Source organism: Laccaria bicolor, genomic scaffold (assembly GCF_000143565.1).
Source record: "Laccaria bicolor S238N-H82 LACBIscaffold_49 genomic scaffold, whole genome shotgun sequence".
Classification (NCBI taxonomy): domain Eukaryota; kingdom Fungi; phylum Basidiomycota; class Agaricomycetes; order Agaricales; family Hydnangiaceae; genus Laccaria; species Laccaria bicolor.
The window spans coordinates 172,772-185,431 of NW_001889920.1; the positions used below are offsets into that span (position 1 = coordinate 172,772).

General features: G+C 45.9%; 6 protein-coding genes across 6 annotated transcripts; 4 read left to right on the top strand and 2 right to left on the bottom strand.

The window, feature by feature from the left end:
• Positions 1-5,733: 5,733 nt before the first annotated feature.
• LACBIDRAFT_333296 (uncharacterized protein) lies at positions 5,734-6,467 on the top strand (the record flags this gene model as incomplete). Its single annotated transcript, XM_001887897.1, has 4 exons — positions 5,734-5,755; positions 5,895-6,074; positions 6,272-6,408; positions 6,459-6,467. The coding sequence occupies 4 exons, from the start codon at positions 5,734-5,736 to the stop codon at positions 6,465-6,467; spliced, it is 348 nt and encodes a 115-aa protein (XP_001887932.1).
• Positions 6,468-6,685: 218 nt separating this feature from the next.
• LACBIDRAFT_310993 (uncharacterized protein) lies at positions 6,686-6,916 on the top strand (the record flags this gene model as incomplete). The annotated part of the gene is made up of 1 exon (XM_001887898.1): positions 6,686-6,916. The coding sequence occupies one exon, from the start codon at positions 6,686-6,688 to the stop codon at positions 6,914-6,916; it is 231 nt and encodes a 76-aa protein (XP_001887933.1).
• Positions 6,917-7,311: 395 nt separating this feature from the next.
• On the bottom strand, positions 7,312-7,513 carry LACBIDRAFT_310994 (uncharacterized protein; the record flags this gene model as incomplete). The annotated part of the gene is made up of 2 exons (XM_001887929.1): positions 7,312-7,454; positions 7,504-7,513. The coding sequence occupies 2 exons, from the start codon at positions 7,511-7,513 to the stop codon at positions 7,312-7,314; spliced, it is 153 nt and encodes a 50-aa protein (XP_001887964.1).
• A 594-nt stretch (positions 7,514-8,107) lies between these two features.
• Positions 8,108-8,263, top strand: LACBIDRAFT_310995 (uncharacterized protein; the record flags this gene model as incomplete). Its single annotated transcript, XM_001887899.1, has 1 exon — positions 8,108-8,263. One exon carries the CDS (start codon positions 8,108-8,110, stop codon positions 8,261-8,263), a length of 156 nt encoding a protein of 51 aa, XP_001887934.1.
• A 1,199-nt stretch (positions 8,264-9,462) lies between these two features.
• Positions 9,463-10,154, bottom strand: LACBIDRAFT_333297 (uncharacterized protein; the record flags this gene model as incomplete). The annotated part of the gene is made up of 3 exons (XM_001887930.1): positions 9,463-9,503; positions 9,529-9,914; positions 10,099-10,154. 3 exons carry the CDS (start codon positions 10,152-10,154, stop codon positions 9,463-9,465), a joined length of 483 nt encoding a protein of 160 aa, XP_001887965.1.
• Positions 10,155-10,802: 648 nt separating this feature from the next.
• Positions 10,803-12,502, top strand: LACBIDRAFT_254624 (uncharacterized protein; the record flags this gene model as incomplete). The annotated part of the gene is made up of 10 exons (XM_001887900.1): positions 10,803-11,085; positions 11,142-11,166; positions 11,218-11,293; positions 11,343-11,450; positions 11,499-11,533; positions 11,588-11,613; positions 11,666-11,809; positions 11,864-12,013; positions 12,067-12,212; positions 12,266-12,502. 10 exons carry the CDS (start codon positions 10,803-10,805, stop codon positions 12,500-12,502), a joined length of 1,230 nt encoding a protein of 409 aa, XP_001887935.1.
• Positions 12,503-12,660: the final 158 nt, after the last annotated feature.

Sequence of the window (12,660 nt, forward strand, 5' to 3'; positions counted from 1 at the left end):
TTTATTTGCTATCATGCTATACTTCAGGCATTGTTTAAAAGACATCCTGAGTCTCCATGGATTAATTCAAAAGGATGGTAGCATTTTTTCTTCTTGCAGAAAAGAAGGACCAATGTTGTAGATACTTGTTTACTTCCAGAAAAACTCTGGGAATTAACTTCTACAGACATCATGCAATGTTCATTTTAACATTTCTACCTACCTTTTGTATTATACACACTACAAACAACAATAGGGAGTCATTTTACCCCATTCCAAAAAATATATTGAGTGTAAAATACATAAAATGGAGAATAAGTTCAAATTTACCGTTTAGAGGAGGATATGAAATTTTCTAGCCCAGAGACTTTATGAAACAAATAATAATAGCAGGGAGATCCAGTGTTCAAAATATCTCTTCCTCAAGTTGTGAATTGCTTTCAGTAGGTTGCAGTCATTCAGAATTTCACACTTTGTTACATCCCATTTTTGGCACTTGTCACAGTCAATGCCCTGCCTTATCCTGAGTTTTCAATTTTTCATCCCCAGACTTGGTATATACAATCTACACCTCCTTAGCTATATTTTATACACTAGAGCTTAGTTCTCAAAATGTTTGATTCTCATGTTATAGCACCAACTTTGTCCAAAAAATGATCAGACAATCTTTTTGCCCAGTTAGTGTAGGAGTGTCAGAACATTATCAAATATGTATTTTCTCAAATTTGAGAGGTTCTTTCTGGGAGAAACAAAGCTGTAGGACATAAATATCTCCTCAGAATTAAAACTGTGAATTGTTGACACATATTTGGACATAGAGAAGCACAATCTACATTTCATTGATAGAATAAACCGAAATCAATAGAAAGACCCATTCTTATATATGGTTTTGCATCAGACAAAAGGTTTGTGGGTTAATCCACAGTGGCCAATTGCACTCTCTATGGAAATGAATAAAGTGCATTCTTCCAGAAAATAAGGCATAGGACTACAGCCAAGGGTGTGGTACAGGTGATGGTCGATAATGGGAGTGCTAGGGAGTTGAAGTGAAGTTGCAGAGTTTTTATACCTAAGCAGTGGCAAAGATCATTAAATCTGGGGACGTCGTTCTTGGGACGATCGGGCAATTGCGAGTCGCACACCTTTGATATTTACATACACGTGAACAAGTGTTTCTTGGACTTTCAAAATTACGTACAATGTCACCCCAAATCTTTGACATGAGGTCACAAGAAACATCAGGGAGTTCTTCTCTCCTGTGTATGTGAATGCCCCTGAATCCTTTAGGAAGTCGGCGATTTGGGGGTTCCGAGTCTGTGACTCTGTCTGTCATTGCCATGCTCGGTTGGCGAGGCACCTTACCTCTGCATGATACTGTACGTGTCCAATGATTGACAAATGGGTGTCAGCACCTGATAGGTGACTCGGACCAGGGTGTAAGCACAATGTACTCTGAGTCTGATAGCTGGGTGGTTGTGCTGCTCCAGCACTATCAACTTTTTGTTTTTCGTCTTTCAGGTTGGCTTCGTAGGTGACTAACAATGTGAAGAACCAGGTGTGTAATTTGTCTGAATGTTTGTTAACCAAAGTGAGTGATGACCGGGAACTGGGTGCGATGGTTATGTGGATAAAGCCGAGACTGAATTTCCACCCCTTGCCAGAGGTGCCTTCTTTTTGCAATGTTTCTCGAGGGTACGTGCCCTTTCAAGTGGCTTGCATTTCATTTTTCGTCGGAGCACCGGAAAGAAGAGCACTCATATGAAATACATTCTCTAGCATTCTCTCTGTCATTCCCCTTGGATTAATATAATTGCAAAACAGCGTGAGAAGGGTAGTGGGACAGAACTTACCATACCCTAGCCTAAAAACATGCAATAAACCGAGCTTTCACCAACTACGGAGTGCATCGTAACTATTCACATCAAGGCCTCACGGTCAAAGGCGTCCCCTTTTATGTTCAATATAATCCGTGCTCGAAAGACTGCCAGCGGAATGTGTGATTATGCTGAAGGCACGTTAAATCGAGCGTAGTTCCTTGATGCGCACCCTCTGACGTAGCTGTGGAAGCAGGTGCTGGAATTGAAGCGCCTTCAGGTTATGCAAAATGCAGAGGCACGGACTGCTGACTTCATTTTTTTAAATGGGATCGCCATACACTGTAAGGATAAACACACACCATCAGGGGAGTTAAAGAGATTGGACCAGCGCTTATAGTGAATGGGAAGAAGGAAAGATCTGTATAGATGTGCTTCAATGAGTATTGGAAGAGTCGTTGAGTGATTCCGCAATCATTGGAATTCTTCTGTTCAGAAGCTCTATCAGCATACAGCAGGATTGAAAATAGAATAGTAGGTACCTTGCTTTTAATGTTCATGTCCTCACCCCAAAACTGTCGTGTGCTGCTTGCAATCACTACATACCACCACATTGTAACATCACCGAGAATTGATCTGGGTACCTGAGTTTGATTGGTAAAGGGGATACTCAACGCGTACGAAGTAACTTACTGAACAAGTCCTCACAACCCTTGCGGTTACTGACATCCTTGTGAACGGATTGCACTGTTGGAACATATCTCTAAAGGCTGGAAGAGGATGTTGACTATTTGCAGCTTAGCAATCAACGAAATCTCAGTGACAACGGGGGAGTCGACCTATGTGTTGGAACATCGTCCAAAAAGCTCACCCTCAAACACAACAACACCCTGAAGATGCGGAGTTTTCCGCCTTTGGCGGATTGGGCGAGGAATTCAAAAAGAACTAATCAACTTGACAGCACCTAAAGTGCCGGCAAAAAGTACTGCGGGTGAGAATTTTTTTTACTTCAACAGCCTTTCAAAGCCAGAGCTTTTCTGGTTCATATCTGAATACATGGTGGCTTGTTTGAGAATGATGAAATATCCTTTCAAACAGGCATAAGTCGTATCGTGTTTATGTTAGGGCAGCTTCAATCCAAATTAGGAAGTAAACTCTGAAAAGTCGCTTCGTTTGAATGAAGCGCTCTCGGTCAAATGAAGGCGCGCAAGTCTAATTTTTAATACAAGGACTAATATCGAGTATACCTTCCCTTTGCAAGTCCAAGAGCTGCCACGCGTTGGGGCATGCTGTGGTAAAGCGAGAACAAGTAACTATCCTCCATTTCTGCCCATGTATCCACCAAGGCCTGCCAAAGCTGAACTTTATTGGTTGGGTATTGTGGGCGTTGGCGAAGTCTAATGTCGAGCTGAGACCAGACATGTTCCATTGGGTTCATATCTGGACTGTTAGGTGGCCATGGAAGTGTCTTGATTCCGTTACGTGTCAGCCAGGTTGTTGTGTACTTGGATCTGTGCTTGGGATCATTGTCTTGCTGGAAAATCATTCCCTTTTTTTGAATCTCCAGCGTCTTTAGGGTACCGAGGAGTGACTCATCCAGTATCTCACAAAACTGGACACTATCCATGATCCCTTCGACAAGATGGAGCTCACCATACCCCTTCAATGTGATACATCCCCAAACCATGAGGCTGCCCCCTCCATGTTTGACTTCTGTCCTCACATTCTTCACATCAAACTCTTCTCCAACTCCCCTCCTGCACCACTGAAGCCCATCTGACCCAAATAAATTGAACTTCTTCTCATCCGAAAAGACTACAGATAGCCAGTCTTTTTCGGTCCAGTTCTGATGGAGTAAATACCATGCCAGTCGCTTCTTAATGTGAGTTGGTGTGAGGAAATAGCGTCGGCGACGACGGCGGCCATGTAGGCCTTCACAGATGAGGACGTTGCGCACAGTCCGGACAGAGAGGGTTGGGAATAGGTCACATTGTAGCTTGGATGCGTCAGGATATACCCCCATCCGAATCTTCCGAACGGCAAGGCGTGTGTCGCGCTTGGATAACTTTCTGGGACGACCTGGATGTGGTGGGGTATAGTAAAAGTTGTGGCTCTCGTGGTATTTGTTGAACGTGCGGCGGACTGTGTCCTCGCTGAGACTGAGTTCTTGGGCAATGTCCTTAATGGGGACATTCCGCTCTCGCAGGCAGACGATCCGTGCCCGCTTTGTTGGTGTGGCTTTAGTCATAGACTTTCTGCGAGTTTGGATGGAAATGATGTGGTTTCGAGGAAGTGTTGTCGCGCTGTGCCACGATTCTCAAATTTGATGAGGTAATATACTAATATTACAGTCTATTTTTGGGCACTCAGGAACAAACTCTCTGTAACTTTTCTCCTCGTTCGAGGAACCACACAACATTATGGTGTCTTATGCAGAAGAACCTCCTCATTAACTTGAGAACAAAAAAGGTGTTTATTTACCCCCATAAATTAATAATCTAGCCTCATCTTTTTGGTAAATCGTGACCCGCAGTATTTTTTGCCGGCACTTTATGCAACCCAGACACTTACCAGCCCCGAACAGACTATGCCAACGGTCCAAGGATAAGTGCAAACCCATCTCCATCAGGAAAAAAAGGACTTGCAATATTGCGGTATGTAGACGTGATAGTGCTGGTAGCGCCATCGAGAGCCCCCTGATATATAGTTTGTGGTAGATACACCGACAAATACAGTTGAGTGCAAAAAGAATGAAGGTTGGTTCATTTTTCTGGTTCTTTCTAAGAATCTATTGTACCTCAAATGTATTTGTGTATTCTTTTACATTATGTAGTTGTGTTACACTTCCCTTGGTATGGACTAATTTCAGTGAAAGCTGGAGCCTTGAGAAGGTTTTTATTCTGGAGGCCATTTTTGGCATCTGAAAAAAAAAATATGCGCTAACTGGGGAGGTAGCCAGAACATACCTCTGGTCAACCTGAATGAGCCTATCAAAGAATCAGTCAAAAATACTGAGCAGTTCAGTCTGTAGAGGCTTTGGAAAATGGCTTGTTTTGTCTAAAACAGGCCAAAAATAACCAAAATAGCACAAAATGACCATTTTCTGGAGGCTCTACAAGCATAACTGCTCAGTATTTTTAACTAATTCTTTGATAGGCTCATTCAGGTTGACCAGAGGTATGTTCTGGCTACCTCCCCAGTTAGCGCATATTTTTTTTTTCAGATGCCAAAAATGGCCTCCAGAATAAAAACCTTCTCAAGGCTCCAGCTTTCACTGAAATTAGTCCATACCAAGGGAAGTGTAACACAACTACATAATGTAAAAGAATACACAAATACATTTGAGGTACAATAGATTCTTAGAAAGAACCAGAAAAATGAACCAACCTTCATTCTTTTTGCACTCAACTGTACATATCACTACAAATAAGTCTATAGCTTAGCATGGTTGTGCTGTATCATCATGTAGTTTGATAGAGTCATATTCCCGTAGTTGTACATAGCTCTATGTGATCTCTATGGTACAAGGTACTAGCTTGAGAAATATTCTAAAAGCAGAATCGGCTTATTCTTGGGGAGTCTCGAGTAATTGTTGTCAGTCTAAGATTTTGTTAGTGTCCATTTCATTTTGTAGTGTATTGTAATGTAAATATTCTATTCTATTTCATATCATGTAATTGTAGTACGTGGAGCTCTATTTTATATGCGTGCAATGAGCGGGACTCAAACTCTAGGGCTTGTAGTATTGATTACTTGGCTTACTTATTGATAGTTACCACTGCACCAGCAGGCAATATTGTAAAATTCAATCTCAGGTCGGTATGATCATCGGCGAGTGTCCAGCAAATCTTGGGTAAGGAGAGTTTTCGTAGGCCTCTGCGCTTGACGACACATCCCACCTCACGGCCTTGTCAGACTGAGCCCTGCCCACTCATTCCAAATGATTTCCACCTTGCAACACAGTAAGTATGTTGCACTCTCCCCATCTGTCGGGCTGACATCCCTCACAAGAATAGGGATTACTGCAGGCTTTGCCTCGTTATCCTAAAACCCTTGTAATCACTATTCTACTGTGAGTTTGATTCTTATCTTTTCGGACAGTTTCCATCCTGATTGCGTGTATGCAGTCACTCTTCGTTCGCTTCTGGGCGACGACAAAGGAAGGTAGCGTCAAGGAGGTGCAGGGGGGTTATTCAGAAGCTATGACGTGGGGCTTCTATTTCAATCTTGATGTGGAGGAACTGTCGATGGGTGACAGGCTGCGTTGCAGAATTTCACAAGGTATGTGGCTCTTTCCGACCACAAATCTCAGCCACAACCACATACCATTCCAGCTAAACCAAGCCAACACTGACACCGAACCAGCTATCTGCCACCAGCGCCCCGGCCAACTGGATGACTCCCTCTCCAAATGCCAACCCATCTCTCAAGTCCACGTTGACCAAATGACATCCTCCATCGATCACATGCACGATCAGAACCAAACGCACTGACGGCAACCGTTCTCCTCACCAGGCAGCTACGAGATCTCCTAATCTGCCCTCGCGAGACGGGGGTCGTCAACTACGTTCAACATCAGTCAATTGTCAGGCAAAACTTGTATGATACTGACTTGGTACGTTCAACTTTGCGTATGACTCACTTCAGGCTGCTGACGTCTTTCAGCCAATCTGAGCACTTGCAGACCTGCCCTTCATACCCAACACTCTCACCTCCCTCCGGATAGGCAAACACGACACGCTCTTAGCTGCAGGTGGTGCAGAGATCCATCTTTCCCACCATGCGCTGACCTCATCCCGCTGCAGATCCATAAACAACTCTGTCGTACTCACATCCCTCAACCTCACTCGCTCACACGAAAGCAGTGTTGATCCGTGTGGCCATCAGCAACAATGATTGCACTGTCAAATTCTACGATGTCCCTATCCGAGCACAGAGCCAGTAACATGGTTTTCAGCCCTCCTCAAGCGCCGCTTTCAAATCCTAACCTCTGGCGACCCATTTCACACGCTGTGTTTGACTGGTCCTTGGGCCCTGGGTATGCGATTATCGGACCTTTGTTATTTTGCTTCGTAATGGATAGTGTTTGGAAGTCCGGTCTCGTGACTGGAAAAAGACTGTAACCAGACTGGACCAAGACTGCAAAAGACCGGACCTGCGGTTACGGTCTTTTATTTTTGAAATGTAAAGACCGCAAAAAAACCGGTTAACGTGAACCGGTCTTGACCGGTTTGGACCGGTCTTTTATAGCCCCTTAAATACCCTTTAAAACGCACCCAAGAACGTACGATTTGGTAAAAAAACGAGAGAGATATGAATTAAAATGTAAATTACTTTTGGGAATAATAGATGTACCAGACTTATTTTATAGAAGCACCAACTCCTAACGGAATTTAATGTTCTTGGGCTCGTTTTGAAGCTATTAGAGATGTTAATAAATTTACCGATTCATAATTTTAAAATATTGGCCTAAAGACCGGTCATAAACCGGTTAAAACTGATCCAGACCGAAACCAGTCTATAGACTGCAAAAAACCGCGGTCTGCGGTCTTTTTGCGGTCCGGTCTGGTCTTTTGACTTCTGGGGAAAAGGCAGACCGGTTACGGTTACGGTTAACGCCCCTGGGCATCAAAAAACCGGACCGAACCGGACTTTCAAACACTAGCAATGGAGGCAACGGTTAGCAATAGGTATAAGATGAGGGGAAAGCAGGTATTCATTGGCGAGGCTTTCGGGGGGTAGAGAAACCATAGATACAAAATCCATAGCATTGATAGCCAGCATAGATCTGGCTGTAACTATTCAGCCGACCAATAAGATATTGCTTCCTGCTCAACTCTAGGTACTATCAAATAACATGGCCATGCTATCATGACCAATGCAGTTACATGTTGCGCTCGGCTAAAATACAGTGCCTACTTTTTCTATATCCGGCTACAGATCTAACCGGCGATCTATCGGAGAAATCACCCCTTTTCCTGATGTCATCATGATTTCGGTGTAGAAAATCGAGGGTTTGAAAAGGAAAGCTCGACGATTGACTCGTCTTCGGCGCCGAGAGGTTGGGAGAGCAAACTGAGAGAGATGCAGAAGAATGCGAGCTGATTTGGTCAAGTTATCATTGATTAGACTGGTGACCGTCTGACATGAGGGGATGTGTGATAAGGCTCGTCCCGTGATTATTGTGGCATAGACTCTTGATAAGTAGAGCTTGCGAGCGTGACTGGCTTGCGCATTGCCCTGCCGCAAACGACCGCGACGTTGACGCGTGTAAAAGCCCGTTCTCCAGCTCACTATTTCTCGGGACTTCAAGCATGCCACCGTTACCCACCAAGAAACCCTCGTCGCAATTTCTTATATCCTCAACGCTCGCAGCCATAGCCAACCACTTCAAACCCCACAAAGCAGAGGCTCTCCAACGTATACGGCCGAACGCCGTCTGTCTCATAGCTGCTCTTATGCTGTCTTAATTGCTTCCGGTGCGGTCTCTGCCGACGGCCATTGGACGGAGGTGGTCATCGGAGTGGGTGTATCAGTGGGCGTGCTTGCTAGGTGAGTGCTGTTATGTGTTTCTTGAGTTTTGCTGATTGGTGGTATGTCTGTAGAAGTGACGGCGGTTACGATTTTCCGTTCGATATCGCGGAGGCGGGCTATGCGCTCACATATCTTTCCCCGCCAATGCCACCCGTCAAGCGCGCGTCAACTCTCATCAAGCTGACGTTGAGCCACTGTTTATGTAATTCCGACAACATGCCTCCGACCAAATACCGTTACATCTGGCTTCCTTTTCGTTCCTTCTCCTGAGGACAGTGCAGCTCTTTGGGGTGGCCTATTCGCGGTAAGGCCACGTCATCAATCAGCATATTCACAAAATTGACGTTGGACTTCGCAGCCCATTATTCTGAGAACGCGAGCGGTGGGCGATCTACATCAAGTTTGACTATCCATCTTATAAATTTGTCAGGCAGAGCGTCATGACTTGACGGCATTCAGATTCTCGAAGGTTCTGGTCCACCCACACCGTATTTTCAACTCTCAACCAATTTTTGGTATCAACGATGCACCTTTGAATTACACACAAACCTTTCTCCGCCTCCCGAACTTCCTGTCGTCCCAAAACTTGAAGGTCCCGGGTTCTCTTCCTTCAGTCCCAGGCCTCATCTTTTCTAGCCTATGTTCCTCAGTCCTTGGCCTATCCTCTCTCAGTCCTAGGCCTATCGTCCCTGAGTTTCAGGCCATCTTACCGCAGTCCCAGGCGTACCTTCTCGCAGTTTCAGGCCTATCTTCCAGGTTTATCTTTCCTCAGTACCAGCTTATCTTTCCCCAGTTCCAGCCTATCTTGCCCCAACTCCAGCCTATTTTTCCCCAGTCTCAGTCCTATCCTCCCCACAGTTCCAAGCCTACCTTCCCTCAGTTCCAAGCCTACCGTCTCTCAGTCCCGGCTTACCTTCTGTCAGTCCCGGCCTATCTTCCCCCATTCCCAAGTTTACTTTCCCTTAATCCCAGGCCTATCCTTCTTCGTCCCGGTCTCAGGCCTATCTTCCCCCAGTTCCAGGCCTATCATTCCTCAACCCTAGGCCTGCTTCCTCACAGTCCAATTCCTCTTTAGTTTCGCAACTGGGCCCCCATCTGCTAGCCATTTGAGCGACGGCCGATGTGTCCTGCTTCTCTAGGCATGATTCAGGTGAAGAGCTTCTCCAGCGCCACGTCCTGTTCATGCCTCATCAACGCGCACTTTGTCTCCAAGATGGGCCAAGGGCTGGGACAGGGATTTGTTTCTTAGCCTTCCGTGTCAGCGATGTTGCAGACGGATGTTTATCATCGTCAAAATTGAGGCGTAGTGTATCGAGGACCGTGGCGTGGGCCGAAGATATCTTGTTGTGTGCAGGGCTCAACTTCTCATCGGGTGCAGGGCTCAGTTTCTCGTCATCTGCAGGGGCCTTAATTCCTACGCACCGAGCCTTATTTCCTACGCACCGAATCGAATCCGTCACCGACGACATGAACCGGTTTCTTCCAGCCTGGTCTTCCGTGTCAGCGATGTTGTAGACGAATGTTCTCCACCACAAAACGAAGACAATAGTTCTCAGCCATGACAAACCATGTTTCTGCAACTGGGTTCTAGTGATAGATGATCAATAAGAGACAGAAGGCTGCGACTTTTGACTCTTCCCATTCCTTATCGTGTGCAAGGGCCATATTTCATGCACACCTCATCTCAGGATCTAACTTGCTTGTGTGTGCAATAAAAAGTGGAGAGTCCTTCCACTCCCCGTCGTGTGCATCAGCCTCATCTCATGCACACTCCATCTCCAAAATCAATTCGCCTTCATGGGCAAAAAAGATCTGGAAGCTCGTCATTCTGGTGGTGTTCAACACAGCTGTTCAAGACCCGATTTACACGCAGCGCTAAACCATATCTTCTAAATGTGCCACATGCACAGATTTGACCTCGAAAATATTGATCATAGCTATGAAGCGATGATCAATCACATCCTGGTCATTCTTATATCCGCATTCTCCTCTCAAAGCAAGCCACCTATGCTAATTTCTTATCGAACAGTTCCCGCATTTACTTGCATTGGGCCACTCTGAGCGGGCGCCATTGCCGCCGCAACGAAGTTGTCAAACGTACGAAAGCACAGTTCAATCAGTGATTGAGCTTCCCCTCCACATCTTCTGCAAGTCCATCAGTCTTTCCACTGTTTCCTCGCCAGTTCTGATCATAACTATCAACCATTAAGCGATAATCAAATATTACGGGGCTTTTGCGACTATTTGAGCTATTTCTTTGGAGTAGGGAAGCACCTTTGAAAGTTCAGAAGTCCTGCAAGGACAGCGAATCCGTTCTGAGCTCTCCCCTAACCTCGCACCATCTACCTACGGGCGCCTACCTAACCAGAGACCTTTGGGCGGATGAACAACTTCGAGACTCAGGCGGCACCCCTATTGAAAGTCTTTAAAGCCCCTCCTTTGACGATTGAGGCTGCTGCTTATCCCAGCTTCGCCATGACCCTCCTATCGCTCCTTTCCTCGCTCCTTCTCCTTGCTTTGGGTGTCGTTGCCAACCCAGTCGTCATCAACCGATCTTTAGTAACGCTCCCCTTGGCCAAGAAGTATAACTTTACTAGTATCAACAACCTCCTCAAGCATGATCAGGCTCGCGCACGGGCGTTGAAGAGTCGTGCGTTCGGGAAAGGCGGTGTTCCCGACACTGGTATCAACGAGCCGATCACGAATCAGGTTGTCACTTACATCGCATCGGTTGGCGTTGGCAATCCGCCTACAAACTGTGCGTAAAGACCTTGTTACGCTATTTTGCAGTCTGATAGGTTTCACCTTTTCTAGATAGCCTTGTCGTTGACACAGGAAGGTCAGTACTTTATAATTAGAACCGTATCATAGCTGACAACTCAGCGAACAGTTCCAACACCTGGATCGGTTCTGGAAATAAAAAATACGTAAAGACCAACTCCAGCGTACAAACCGGCGATAGTGTAGTAAGTTTGGGTTATTACTATCCTTGTACTTCTTTCACGACGACTGTAGTCTGTTTCATATGGAAAGGGATTCTTCTCGGGAACTGAGTTCTATGACACAGTCACACTTACTCCTCAGTTGATCATTCCTAGGCAATCGATCGGCGTTGCGTCGCAGGTATGTCGCACTTTCGAGTTTCCGCACTTGTCTGACAGCCTCTTCCAGTCTAAAGCATTCGACACTGTCAATGGTATCCTCGGGTGAGAAGTTTGTCTCCTTGGTTGTGCCCCTCTTATGTCGTCCATGCAATCTAGCATCGGCCCGAAAGACCTGACGGTTGGTAAGTTCGACAATGTATCCTCCTCCCCCTTTCCTCACTCACATCCACCTAGGCACTTTGTCCCCGGACAAAAACACTGTCGTCCCAACCGTGACCGACAACCTATACAACCTTCGCACCATCCCCGCTAACCAAATTGGTATCTTCTTCCAACCATTTACCCCAACCTCTTCTGGAAATGGGGAGATTGCTTGGGGTACCTTCACTTTCGCATAGTTATCAGTCGTGCGCTTATCTAAACTACTATCAGGTGGAGCTGATAGTTCCAAATATACGGGTCAGATCAATTTTACGCCCATCACCAACACCCACCCTGCTAGCGCCTACTGGGGGATCAACCAGTCCATCCACTACGGTCCAACGACCATCCTTCGATTGACGGCAGGTATTGTTGACACTGGTTAGTCCTCGTTCTAGCCGTCACAAGAGCTCCTCATATTGGATACTACATAGGGACTACCCTGATCCTGCTTGCCACCGACGCTTTCAACGGGTACAAGTCGGCCACTGGTGCCGTCCCCGACACCACCACTGGTCTTCTTAGTATCACTCCTGCCCAATTCGCAAAGTTGCAGGATCTGGTCTTCACTACGAATAGTGTACGTTTTCTCATCCTCAGTACTACAATTCATGGCTTACAAGCGTACTACAGGGTTCTTACGCTCTTACCCCAAACGCCCAACTATGGCCCCGCTCTCTTAACACACAAATCGGTGGCACCGCTGGCAGTATCTACCTGATTGTTGGCAATCTTGGTACCCCCAGTGGTCAAGGTCTTGATTTCATCAACGGTTACGCATTCCTGGAGCGCTTCTACTCCGTCTATGACACCACCAATCAGCAAGTCGGATTGGCCACTACCTCCTACACGAACGCCATTACCAATTGAGTCGCTTACGATTGTAGGCAATACATGTTCTTTCTTGTCTAGTGGCATTCAGGCTTGTTTGTAATTTGATAGTTAGTCCTTACTATTGGAATGCCATTGCAAGACCAGATTATATTTATGTCAATTTCTGAAGTGCTCTCCGCGTCTTGAGGTACCTC